This window comes from Anopheles marshallii, chromosome X (assembly GCF_943734725.1).
Source record: "Anopheles marshallii chromosome X, idAnoMarsDA_429_01, whole genome shotgun sequence".
Lineage (NCBI taxonomy): Eukaryota > Metazoa > Arthropoda > Insecta > Diptera > Culicidae > Anopheles > Anopheles marshallii.
The window spans coordinates 12,879,402-12,890,859 of NC_071325.1; the positions used below are offsets into that span (position 1 = coordinate 12,879,402).

An 11,458-nucleotide genomic window follows, 5' to 3' on the forward strand; every position below is an offset into this window, starting at 1 on the left:
TGATCGTGCCGAACAAGCCGAATGCGGCACGCGACCGAACGCGCGCGCGCACACTCCCGCGTTCCATGGATGGGAACCCGAAGTGCGCCCGAAGGCTCGTCCCGGTGTATGCTCTTCCTAAAGCTGCGTGCCACTCCGTTACCTTCCCTGGTGTCCCACCACACCATTCTACCACTGGATGATCGTTTTCCAGACGATCTCGCTCGATCTTCGCTTGCTCACGGAAACGGGATCCTTTTACGCCGGAGCCCTGCATCCCTGAGGTTGGGTCTACACATACCAACACTACTGAGCAGTTGACTAAAAGATAAAGTATTTGTGTGGATGAGAGAAAGAGAGAGATATATGCAGCGAAAGGAGAGAGAGAAAGGGAGAGAGAAAGAAAAAGAGAGAAGGGCCCAACATGTAGACGATGAGCAAGAGAAAACTGTTCATGCGAGATCGGGTCGATCGATGTGAATATGTGCGTGAGGAAAAAAGGATCTTCTCGCATGAGCCGAACCGCCCTGCAGAGCGGGCCTTCCGCTCTCTCGTCACGTATCGAGCGAGAACGCGTCGAAGATGTGCGTGAGCGCGACGGGACGATCGAGCAAAGGCACCCAGAGCAGTGCGCACCGCACGCAAGTGCCTTACGTCGGAGCAAAGTGCGCCCGAAATTTGGTGGAAGGTGTATTGGTTAGGTGGCCGGGTGTGAAGGTGGTGCGTGGTGTGCAAACCGAAAAACTGTACAAAACGCATTGCCCTAAGCCCAGAAGGTATCATTTCGGGAGCAACTTCCGATGCGAGCGCACATCTTCTTCGCTTCTCCGCTCGAAGTCCAAGTGTACGGTGGCCGGTGCGCTGCGAAGCAGTGGTATTAGTTGATTTCACAGGTCAGTCTTCTGCCAGGAACCTGCCAGACCAGACGTGTAGAACTCGGCGCAAGTGCAAAGGAAGAAACTTGTACGGTGCGTAAAGTGTTGTGACGGTGCCTGATACGAATTGGAACTCAAGGATTAAGTGTTGTGGAATACGGTGGAACCGTCTATAGCGCGCAGTTACTTCGCAACTTTCGGCACAAAATCAAACTCTTCTATCAATCCAACCTGGCAGATCTTCCTGAAAATAGTGGAAAAGTTCTACTACCGGTAAAGCAAGAATAGTGGTGACACAGTGTTAAACAGTGGTGTTGGAAGTTCGGCCCAGTGCTCTCAGGACATTTTGCGTAACTTTGAAGAAGCGATGGCAGCGGCAGTGCGTAGCATGGCACTCAGCCAAAACCTGCACAATATTATGCCGGGAAATTGTGGACTTCAGCTGCAGCAAAAGCCGCTCGGTACCTCGCAGTTGACCAACAGTTCGGGGGCACTGCTGGGCAAACAGCGTCCGTTGGCACCGGCACCTTCGGCGGTGATGGGCCACCGAGCGACGGCCAAGGTAGTGCCCGCTTCCGGGCCGGCCGGTGGACCGGTGGTGACCAATGCGAAGAAGTACGCGTACTGTGGTCTACCGTACGCAACACCTCAACAATCAGCCTCGGTGCAGCGGCGAAATGCCCGCGAACGGAACCGCGTCAAGCAGGTGAACAATGGTTTTGCGAACCTGCGCCAACACATCCCATCAACCGTGGTAACCGCGCTGACCAATGGTACGCGCGGTGCAAACAAGAAGCTGAGCAAGGTAGACACGCTCCGGCTGGCGGTGGAGTACATCCGGAGTCTGCAGCGCATGCTGGACGAGAACGGTGGTGAGCTGGGCTCGGTTGCACCGACCAAGCAACAGATTGCTTCCGCCGTCAGCTCCAATCAACTGTCGAACAGTTCGATCTGTTCCGCGTCTTCCGGTGGTTCCACCTACTACGGGACGATGTCCGAACCGTCGAACGCGTCGTCTCCGGCACCGTCCCATCTGTCCGACCATTCGTCGCACGGTGGCGCGAATGGTGGATGTTACGCACCGATGTCCGGTGGCTTCAAGCACGAACCGTACGACATCTACGTCGATCCGTCCAGCTCGCCAACACCTTCGTTCGGTTCCGACCACGGTATTGGTGGTGTAACGTCCTCCGCACATATGCATGCGGGCCACTCGACGGTGCTTGGTACGACCACCGACAACAACAACTACATCCTCGCTCAGCACCAACAGCAACATCAGCAGCATCAACAGCAGCAGCAGCAACAGCATCACCAACAACAACCGCAGCATCAGCAGCAGCAGTACCACAGCCATACTCACCACGCAGCGGTACAGTTCAAAACCGAACTCTACGAGGACTCCCCGTACGATGAGGAGCTCAGCCCGCAGAATCCGGACGATGAGGAGCTGCTCGATGCCATCTCCTGGTGGCAGCAGCAGTAAGCACTACTGCCTCCCCAACGTCCTCCATCCGTTCTACCGGTAAGTGTTTCAACCTTATCACGTGCCTCCCAACAGAACCATTTCTCATCTTCAATATCCTTTTTATTTGTCTCTACAGAAGCGGCAGTGCCAAAGTTTCTCCTTCGTCCCGGATCGACGTCGGATGATCCCCGAGGAAACGGTCTAGTCAACGTGAGTGCGTGAGCTCCACCACATTAACCCACACACACACAGAGTCGTGCAACAGCGAAACGGCAACGGTTAGAAACGGGCCGACATCATTGTGAGCTCGCGAAAAAAAAACGGAACAACTACATAAATATAACACCCACACAAGCGAATCTGTGCCTACCCAGTGCCTCATGCTGAATTCAGCTAAAGAAGTGCCCTTAACATGTAAAATCGCCTTTAGATGTAGCAGTGGTAGGATTTTTTAAATGCTAGTTACTAACTACTGTTATACGTTACGCAGGAGCCATCTAAAAACAAACAGGCCCTTTTTATGTATTGGTCGTCCTCGACACAACTGCTTAAGTTTATTGATGCTATTTATAGTTAGTTTATTTTATTTTTCCTTCTGACCGCTACCCGCAGACAACGCGGAATGGGCAGTACGTCTCGGCGGAAGCGAGCAAACTCCTCCTAATGTGCAGTAAGTCATCGACAGTCAGAAGAGTTTGCGAAAACAGCAATGGACCAGTGAATATGTCGTGAAGGTTAAGGTTAGCAAACTGTCGCAATTGTGCTACTCCCTTAAAGAGCTCGAGTTAGTCTAGTGCGTAAGTTGTTAAGGACTTTTGTCGGCCATGTCGCCATAATATACGGCGTTGATGAGATCATTATTGTACAGAACGAAACAACTAACGTTACGTTGTAATTAAATAAAAGAAATTTTAACATGAAAACAAAAATCACATGATTTTACTTTCGCGAGTGGAGTGGATATGAAGAAAATGAAAGAAATTTTACCAAAAAAAAAAAGAGCCAAACTACCCGAACTTATGTGGGTTCGTTTTTTACTCCTCTTTTTCTTTTGCGTTTTCTCGATTTCTTTATTGTTTATTATTTTCCGATGAAGGAAAGGAGACCTGTAACATCCTGCTGTGCTTTGTGAAAAGAATTCAGAGTACCTGAAAAGGTGAGGGAAACCTTGAAATGTGTCCTATGGTTTTTGCATGTTTTTTTTTTGTTGTTATTGAACATCTAACCTGTACGGATAAGGTTCTGGAGGGAAGATGACAATCAGATAATAATAAAATGCTGAAAACCGAACTGTAATGCGAATACAGCTATACGTGCTTGAAAAATGTAAAAGTGCTCTTGGACGCATACCATCAGTGAATTGAAGAATGAAGGCTCCTTCACAAGACCTCGTCAGTGACGAGAGAAAGAGTCTCTACACTCTTGGAGAGTGAACGTTTGATATCATCAAAACAGCTCAACATCTAAGTTATTACCCTTGAACCCTTTGGATACATGTTTGCCCATGCCATACTCGGTACTAATCACCATAAATTTGATACGTAGCTAACTATGGTATTTTTAGCGTGCATCATGAAGAAACATTACGGAGCTAATCGAATCATATTGACATTTTCCCTAAACTTAGACAGACAACAGACCGAGATCAAGAGTGGTTTTAAACAATGGACCGGGCTTCAGCTATCGTTAGGAAAACTTAACTTGTGAACCGTACCTATCAGGAATCAATGTTGAAGTTGATCTTGTGCTATAAAGATATTAAAACTCGTCATCATTGCACGTGCGTCTACCGTTCTAACAGTTTTGCACCTCCGTTCCGCCATTGGGATTTTCACTTTGAATTGGTTGGATTTTTTTTTCTGCCTCGCCGCACAATCGATTTGTCTGTTCTAGTCCGACAAAGTCAGTCATTTTATATAACACTTTCTTCGGAATATTTCCATGCTACGCTATGCCATTAGATATGCTATGCTATCTTATCTATGCCGGTGCTGTGGACTGGTGGGGCGCCGTCTCTTCCGGTGGGTCCGTTTCGCTAGGCGATCCATAACCGGGTGATCCCTGCAGACGGGGTGCTAATTTGTGTGAAGATAACGTTTTCAATGAGCTTCTCTTCACAGAAGTGGCTTAGAATGTATATATATATACATGTTTTGATGTTGTTGTTGATATTTTCGTACGTTAAGACCTACGCTGTAGAACCACGCACTAGGAAATCCTGAAGTCCCCGAGGAATTGCGCAAGTACCAGCACATTTTTTAGTACATTTAGAACATGCGTTAATTGAGCGCAATATTTAGATAATGGACCATCATTCATCATTAATTTGCATCTCGAAGTTTTATAGATAAAAAATGATATCGTCGAGCCTGAATGGTTTCAATTGATCGTCCCAGTCAATGAATGTATCGGTTGCAAAGGGAGGGATGGTTTCTTGGATGCGGTGGTGTGCGGTGCACTCACTATGCGGAAGTAATGTCTGATAACCAGACAGAAATGTATCTGACATTTCCGCTTTCGGGTTACCTCCAGCACATTGTTGTACATTTGAACCGTTAGCTGTATCTCGCCTGCAACTACATTTTATCCAGCAGTGCATAACTCTGCTCCATTTCATTCATTTCAAAACGGGATACAGTATGTATAAATATTTATGTCAATATTTAAAAAATATAATTCCACAAATTCAGCAACAGCGGAAGAAATTGCACCTCCACCACCTATCGCTAACTTGTGATTAAATTGTGACAACGGAACGAATCGCGTATGCGTATCTTTTTACAGGAAATCACACACGTTAGTCGCGCGCCAAACTTGTTTTTTTTTTTCAATGTAAACAAAATATACCGTCGTGCGCCATCTATCAGTTGAGCAAGGGATTAGTCATAGAGAGTTCCAGAAATAAAAAAAAAGAAGCACACTTCTTTTAATGTGAATACTTTGGTACGGCACACGCTACAGCAGTAGAGAGGTATAGCACACAAGTATTTTGTGTTGAAGGTAAGGCTACTAGTGTAGCATACGTTGACATTGGCCAAGAGGTGCATAATTTCTTGTCTGTGGGGAATTGTTTTCATATACCTGCAGCAAAATTCCCTGGAAGTCTGTCTGGAGCTCCTGCACGCGCGACAGATTGCAATAAAACACGTGCAGAGTAGCGATACATATCACGCCTACGTCAATATTTTCACCTAGAACATCATCACCTTGCGCCCCGCCGAGATTTCATGTACCTAGCCATCGACCACACGTGTATTAGGTGTCGCGTACACAACTCTATGTTTTATTCTGTCTGATGGTTGATCGATAGGGCACAAGGTTCAAATCGGGATCGCAAGATATCCTGCTGTGTCGTGTGGCTTACCACGTAGGAGTAATTATATTCTGTGTGTTTATTTTTTTTTCTGCAATCTAGACCACACACTGCACACGAAGAAGATCCCTTCTGCATTGGTTGATCGCAATCTCTATATAGTCGCCTTTTCCCCTCTCCCAAAGAAGGATGTCCGAAATTGTTTTCCTATTGCATAGCCTGCTGTGCTGCGTGTGTGTTTTTAGCTTGAATCCGGGCGCATGACGCACGATGGTCCTGATAGAGGTGTCTATTATTCGCCATTTTAACATGCAGTATAATTGTCACCTTCCATCAAGGAAAAAAAAAAACGAATACAAACACATTCACTTTGACAATAGTATTGAGAATGGATGTTTTGGTATGCATTGAAACAAAACAGTCACAACAGAGCTGGAAGAGAATGTCCGCTTTGTGATCCGGAATTGAATTGTATCCTTGTGGATGAATAGATGGAATAATTAAGACCTGATCCTTGTTTCATAGCAAGAACTTATTTGCAAGAATATTCTTTTACACCTCAGCAAAAAGGTACATGCACCTATCTTAATAAAGACGTAGAATAATTAAATGAAGCAGACGTAGCAGCAGGAAGTGTCAAATCCGGCCACATGATCCCGATAGGCAGTGTGGTCTGATCTCTCGACTCGTCTCTGCAAACGCTCCGTAGGGTGCACCGTCTGTTTGCACATGCCTTAGGGGTCTTCCAATGGGGGTAGTGGCGTACCCGCACCCCTCAGTTAGAATCGTGGTCAATGATACGATGTTGTTTATACTGGGTGGGTTGTGTAAGAAAGCGATAAGCGACATTGCGAGCACTACATGGACGCCCCCGCAGCGCTTACCAACGCCTTGTGATTGATCCAGCTGTTCAATTATCTTGAAGACTGATTACCTCGCACACAAGCACAGGAAAATCACAAAGGTTGTATTGAAACGCGTCCGAATACGGAAAGGATTCGACGCTGTGTGTCAGGTCGTCTGTAGCGCTGTTGCGCAACGTGTACCTTTGGGCCATCCTTCTTTAAGAACTGTACCATATTTTAGGGCCGGATCATGTCCATCTGATAATTTTGCTTCAAGAAAGACGACCTTTCACCAGGGGGGAGAAATTAAAAACGAAAGCAAAAAAAGAAAAAAAAAAACACCAAACCAACCTTCGCTCTACCGCACTGATAAGAATGGATTGACATGGCGCACGATAAAAGTAGAACAGGCACAGAAGAAAGTGCGAAGAAAGGTGAGAAATGTCAAGAAGCGTAGGCGGTAGGAGTTTGCCTGCCCAGACAATATACACAGGCAAACACTCTCGCTTTGACATGCGCATATTATTTGCTTTACCTGTCAACGACCATGCTTACTAGCAGTGCACTAGTGTGTATGTGTGCCAGTATATTTTTACACACGGTAAGCCTCGACCTGTAGCAATATAAACGAGACCCTTAATAGGGCCATTAAGAGTCACTAAATAGTTCTATCTTAAAAGGATCTTTTGGACATTCTTTCCGTCTGATAGCTTTATTGCGTGCTGGTTAAAACTAATGTACGTTATCGGCAAAGAACCATTCCTTCGGGCTGTTGTGGTGACGGGTTTCGAAGAAATGGATACAATTGATGGATTTTGACACATGTCTAGATGTTACGTAAACAAGCATCGACTCTGCTAGATGGAGACTTGTGATAGACGCGCCCAGTCGACAGCCATGGGCAACACTCCGCGAACAGATCCCGACGCAATCACCTGATGAAGTCGTAGCCGTCCAGCACCGGCCCTTTCGATCCCTTCTGCTAAGAGGTTTTGTTACCGAGATAAGGTCCGACCCTTTTTTGGCAATCCTTTCGCGGACGTTCGGGACACAAACACAGGTAGCCGTAGAACAACAACCAAAATTAAAACCATCTTACCCCGAACGATAAAGGCTATCGATTAGGCTTTCATTTTATTTTTCTCGTAAACTCCGGCCTCTAAACGCAGTGATATTATGGTTAGCAAACGTTACGCTTTTTCTTATGAAAACGGGGTTCTTTCTAGTGTGTGTGTGTTGTTTGTTTTGGTTGGTGGTTCCGTATGTCTCAGCGGACGACGTCTCCAAGGATCTCCGTGGCGGTGGACGCTGGTCATGCTCTCGGCTCGAGCTGAATCTGAAAGCCGTCCGTGCGCTTGAGGATGATATCCGCCTGCAGCTTAAAGTCCTTCTCCGTCAGGTTGGAAACGACGCGATAGTGTCGCAGTATCGTCGATAGCAAAACCTTCAGCTTGAGCATTGCATACTTTCTACCTGCAATCGGGAGAGACGAAGCTCAGCAGAATGCCGTCAGCGAGGGGTCAGGGAGTTTACTTACCCACGCAACTTCTCGGTCCGGCACTGAACGGGATGTAGCTGTAGTAATGCCGGTTCTGGGTGCGTTCCGGCAGGAAGTTGTCCGGATTGAACGTTTCCGGATACGGGTAAAGATCCTCCCGCCGGTGAATCTTGTACGTACCGATGACAACCGTCGTACCCGCCGGGATGGTATAGTTCTTCGACGCCAGCTGCACATCCTCGTTTATCTTGCGCGCAATCATCGGCACCGGCGGGAACATGCGCAACGTTTCGAAGATCACCCGCTCGAGATACTTCATCTCGAGCGTATCGCCAAACGTGGCCTTCCGCTTGGAGTCTCCAAAGATCTGCCGCAGCTCGGCATACACCCGATCCTGTATGTGCTGGTGGATGCCAAGCAGACAGAGCACAAAGCTCGAACCGGCCGCCGTTGTATCGTGGCCCTCGAACATGATCGTGTCCACCTCCTCCTTGATCTCCTCGTCGCTAATGTTCGCCCCGTTGTTGGCCGTTTCGATCATCAGGTCGAGGAACGCGAGTCGGCGCTTCTCGCCGATATCGTTCTCGTCGTTATCGTCCAGATCGTCGCGCAGCATGGAACCCTGCGAGATGAAGGCGGGCGAGCCGCCGAGATTGCTCTCGCCGGGTTTTTCCTCCTTGCCGATAATTTCCGTCAGCGATGGTGATGGTGCCTTACCTTCGGCGATCTGACGCTGGAACAGTTGCTTCTTTTCGCGCACCACCTTGCGCGTGAGCCCGTGAATGATCTGCAGCAGGCGCTCCTGCTCCTTCTTAACGCCCGTCAGATTGAACAGCGGATCCAGACGCAGATGAATCTTCAGCTGACGCTTGTGCAAGATGTCGCACATTCTGTAAAAAGGGATGTAACACGCCCGACGCGCAATGTAATACAGTGTAACGAGATGGTTTGGTGATGCGGATTGCATAGTTTTAGGCACAGGTACAAGATTAATAGCACTCACTTCATTACGGCCATCGCGTATTCGAACCCTTCCTTGTTTTCGCCGGTCCGCGTGGAGCCCATCGCCGTCTCGAGCAGTATGTCCACCGTCACTTCGCTCATGTAGTCGTGACAGTCGAACACTTGGCCGACCTCCTTCGACATACGCTTCACCACCGCCAGACTGTTGTCGTTGAACACGTCGATGAACGTTTTCAGCACGTTCTGATGGAAGGCGGGCGCGATCAGCTTTCTGTGCGACTTCCACTTGTCGCCCGAGCTGATCAGCAAGCCATCGCCCAGCCAGGGCTTGAAGAAGCGGTACTCGCTCGACTTCTCCAGGTGCACGTAGCTGTTCAGGATGATCTCGACGTCGGCCGGTTCGGTTAGGAACACCACCAGATGATAACCGAGCCAGCCGCGTGCTACCGTACCATAGATGTAGCTCAGCTCCATTGCCTTCTCCATGATTTGATTGTGAGTTTTGCCGAGCAGCATGTTTGCGTTGCCGATCAGCGGATAAGCTACCGGGCCCGGTATCAGGTTGCCCAGCTTCACGTACCGCCGGGTCTGCATCCACAGGTGGAACAGCGTTGCCGCGGCTAGCAACAGCACCGAACCGATCGTCACCGACAGCACCCAGCTGCCCGGGATCGTCTCATCACCCGCCATTCGCTCTGGAATCGTCTCCACACCCATGATCACTTAACGCCAGTCGTGTGGGCGTTTAACACTGTGGTTTCGAACACTGAACGCCACACTACGGACACGCGAAGCCGAAATGCCTGGTTGCGGGTGGTGTTGAGGATTCTACGCTAGTACACCAGAACTGTCAATAGATGTCGTTGCCAGGGCAGGCACGAGAACACTACTGTAATGCACCACCGACGATCCAAGCTGCTGCTCTGGCTATCAATTTGCCACAGGCGAAGTATTTATAATCGAACCGCCGGTCTGTTACCGGCCACTGGTGATCCGGTGCAGTCTAACCTTTCTTTCTTCGCACCCTCTGCCACCCCGTTGGAATGGGGTGCATATCAAAAGCAAGACGAAAGGTGTAAAAAATACAAATCACTCATAGTGCACACCAAAATGGAAGGGCGCCACCGTGTGTGTGTGTGTGAGTCCGTATGTGAGGTTAGGTGGCAGTGTCGGGAAACGTTGTAGCAATAAACTTTTCATCAAATTGTAAATGGCAATGGTTATTCATCAGGTTGACCGGCCGGCCGGCTCACTTGACATGCATCCCGTCTCCAAGCCCACCTACACGCGCCACCCCGTCACGGTCGTGCCCGTTTCAGGTGCTCAGGTAGTTGTCTTTATCCGTTTTTCGGCGCAACGGCATTCTGGCGAGGAATGGCCAGTTCGGAGGCCAGCCAATCGCTCCAAACGACTGCAACCGATCAGCCAGTGTGCAGGCACGGTACGATGTTCGCAAAAATAGTGGTGTTACACGGTGGAGTTACGAGCTCGAAGAGGTTTTTTTTTGTTGTCTTTTAGTTACCGTTCCAACAAGCTATCAACCGAACGCGCCAACCAATCAACCGATGCGCTTGCGGACTATCAACGTGCTAAGGGTTTTTAGTGAAGAAGTCGTCGACAGTGGCACTGCAGTTTGCACGCCGGAAAGGTAACAACACAAAGGCACGGATTTGCGTACAAGCTAAACGTTGAAGATAGAGATTTCTTACTTTTCTCAATATTTATATACTATTGTTGAGTTACGACTGAGAAACTATTCCAAAACTGCTATGGAAAATCGATATCTAGGTTTAGAATGAAAAGCTAATCTTTTGAGAAGAAGATGCACAAAAATTCATTGTAAACACATCTCAAAGATCAAGATTTCGATCAGAATCGAATATCTGAAAGTGCTCAGTAGTGACGTCTAAGTGCCCCAGATACCTTACGCCACTATCACTGCGAGATGCAACATCTCGCATCTTAAATAGCTCCTATCGTACGATAATACATCAGTGCCACTCTAAACCTCAACATCAATAGCAAAAATGATTTGTTTCGATAAAGGGCCTTCCCTTCATTCTCAGCTGATAGTGGCTTTGCAAAACAACCACAAACGATCGGCGATATGCATACGCTCCTGACCTTCTTCGTTTCGTTGCAATTGGTGTGGTGTATTTTTTTTTTCGTTGTTGTTTTGCATATATATTCAGTTGTTTTTATCTGTTTCTTCTTTTGTTCGTTGGCGTTTTGTTGTTGCCTGGTGTCACAGTTAATGCCGTGCATCGACCGATTGACCCTTCGCGCGCACTGCTTATCGCAGCGCATTCGGGCGATGAAACCGAGTGGTATAAATTAAACTGTCATCAGCACTGCGCCACTAGGCGGATGAAGGGTGGAGGGACGGGAGTAGAGGAGGATTGGGAATTTATGAAACTTTCTACTGGTTGCAGGAAGCTAGGCAAAAATAGTGGCAATAGCGTGGGGAACTCAACTACTCTAAAGTTCACCAGCGTAGTTTGATAAAGGTGGATCTGG

General features: G+C 48.1%; 2 protein-coding genes across 2 annotated transcripts; one reads left to right on the top strand and one right to left on the bottom strand.

Moving 5' to 3' along the window:
* Positions 1–1,221: 1,221 nt before the first annotated feature.
* Positions 1,222–2,340, top strand: LOC128713471 (achaete-scute complex protein T3-like). The gene has a single exon (XM_053808334.1). The coding sequence runs from the start codon at positions 1,222–1,224 to the stop codon at positions 2,338–2,340; it is 1,119 nt and encodes a 372-aa protein (XP_053664309.1).
* Positions 2,341–7,792: 5,452 nt separating this feature from the next.
* LOC128713604 (cytochrome P450 4g15-like) lies at positions 7,793–9,658 on the bottom strand. The gene is made up of 3 exons (XM_053808467.1): positions 8,982–9,658; positions 8,018–8,868; positions 7,793–7,953 (listed from the first exon to the last, which is right to left on the bottom strand). The coding sequence occupies exons 1-3, from the start codon at positions 9,656–9,658 to the stop codon at positions 7,793–7,795; spliced, it is 1,689 nt and encodes a 562-aa protein (XP_053664442.1).
* Positions 9,659–11,458: the final 1,800 nt, after the last annotated feature.

Bases quoted from the DNA above. Each gene is read 5' to 3' on its own strand.
- LOC128713471 (XM_053808334.1), top strand. From the start codon at position 1,222: ATGGCAGCGGCAGTGCGTAGCATGGCACTCAGCCAAAACCTGCACAAT.
- LOC128713604 (XM_053808467.1), bottom strand. From the start codon at position 9,658: ATGGGTGTGGAGACGATTCCAGAGCGAATGGCGGGTGATGAGACGATC. The intron at 8,869-8,981 runs GTGAGTGCTATT...CCCTTTTTACAG, and splicing joins TACGCGATGGCCGTAATGAA to AATGTGCGACATCTTGCACA. The intron at 7,954-8,017 runs GTAAGTAAACTC...TCCCGATTGCAG, and splicing joins CGGACCGAGAAGTTGCGTGG to GTAGAAAGTATGCAATGCTC.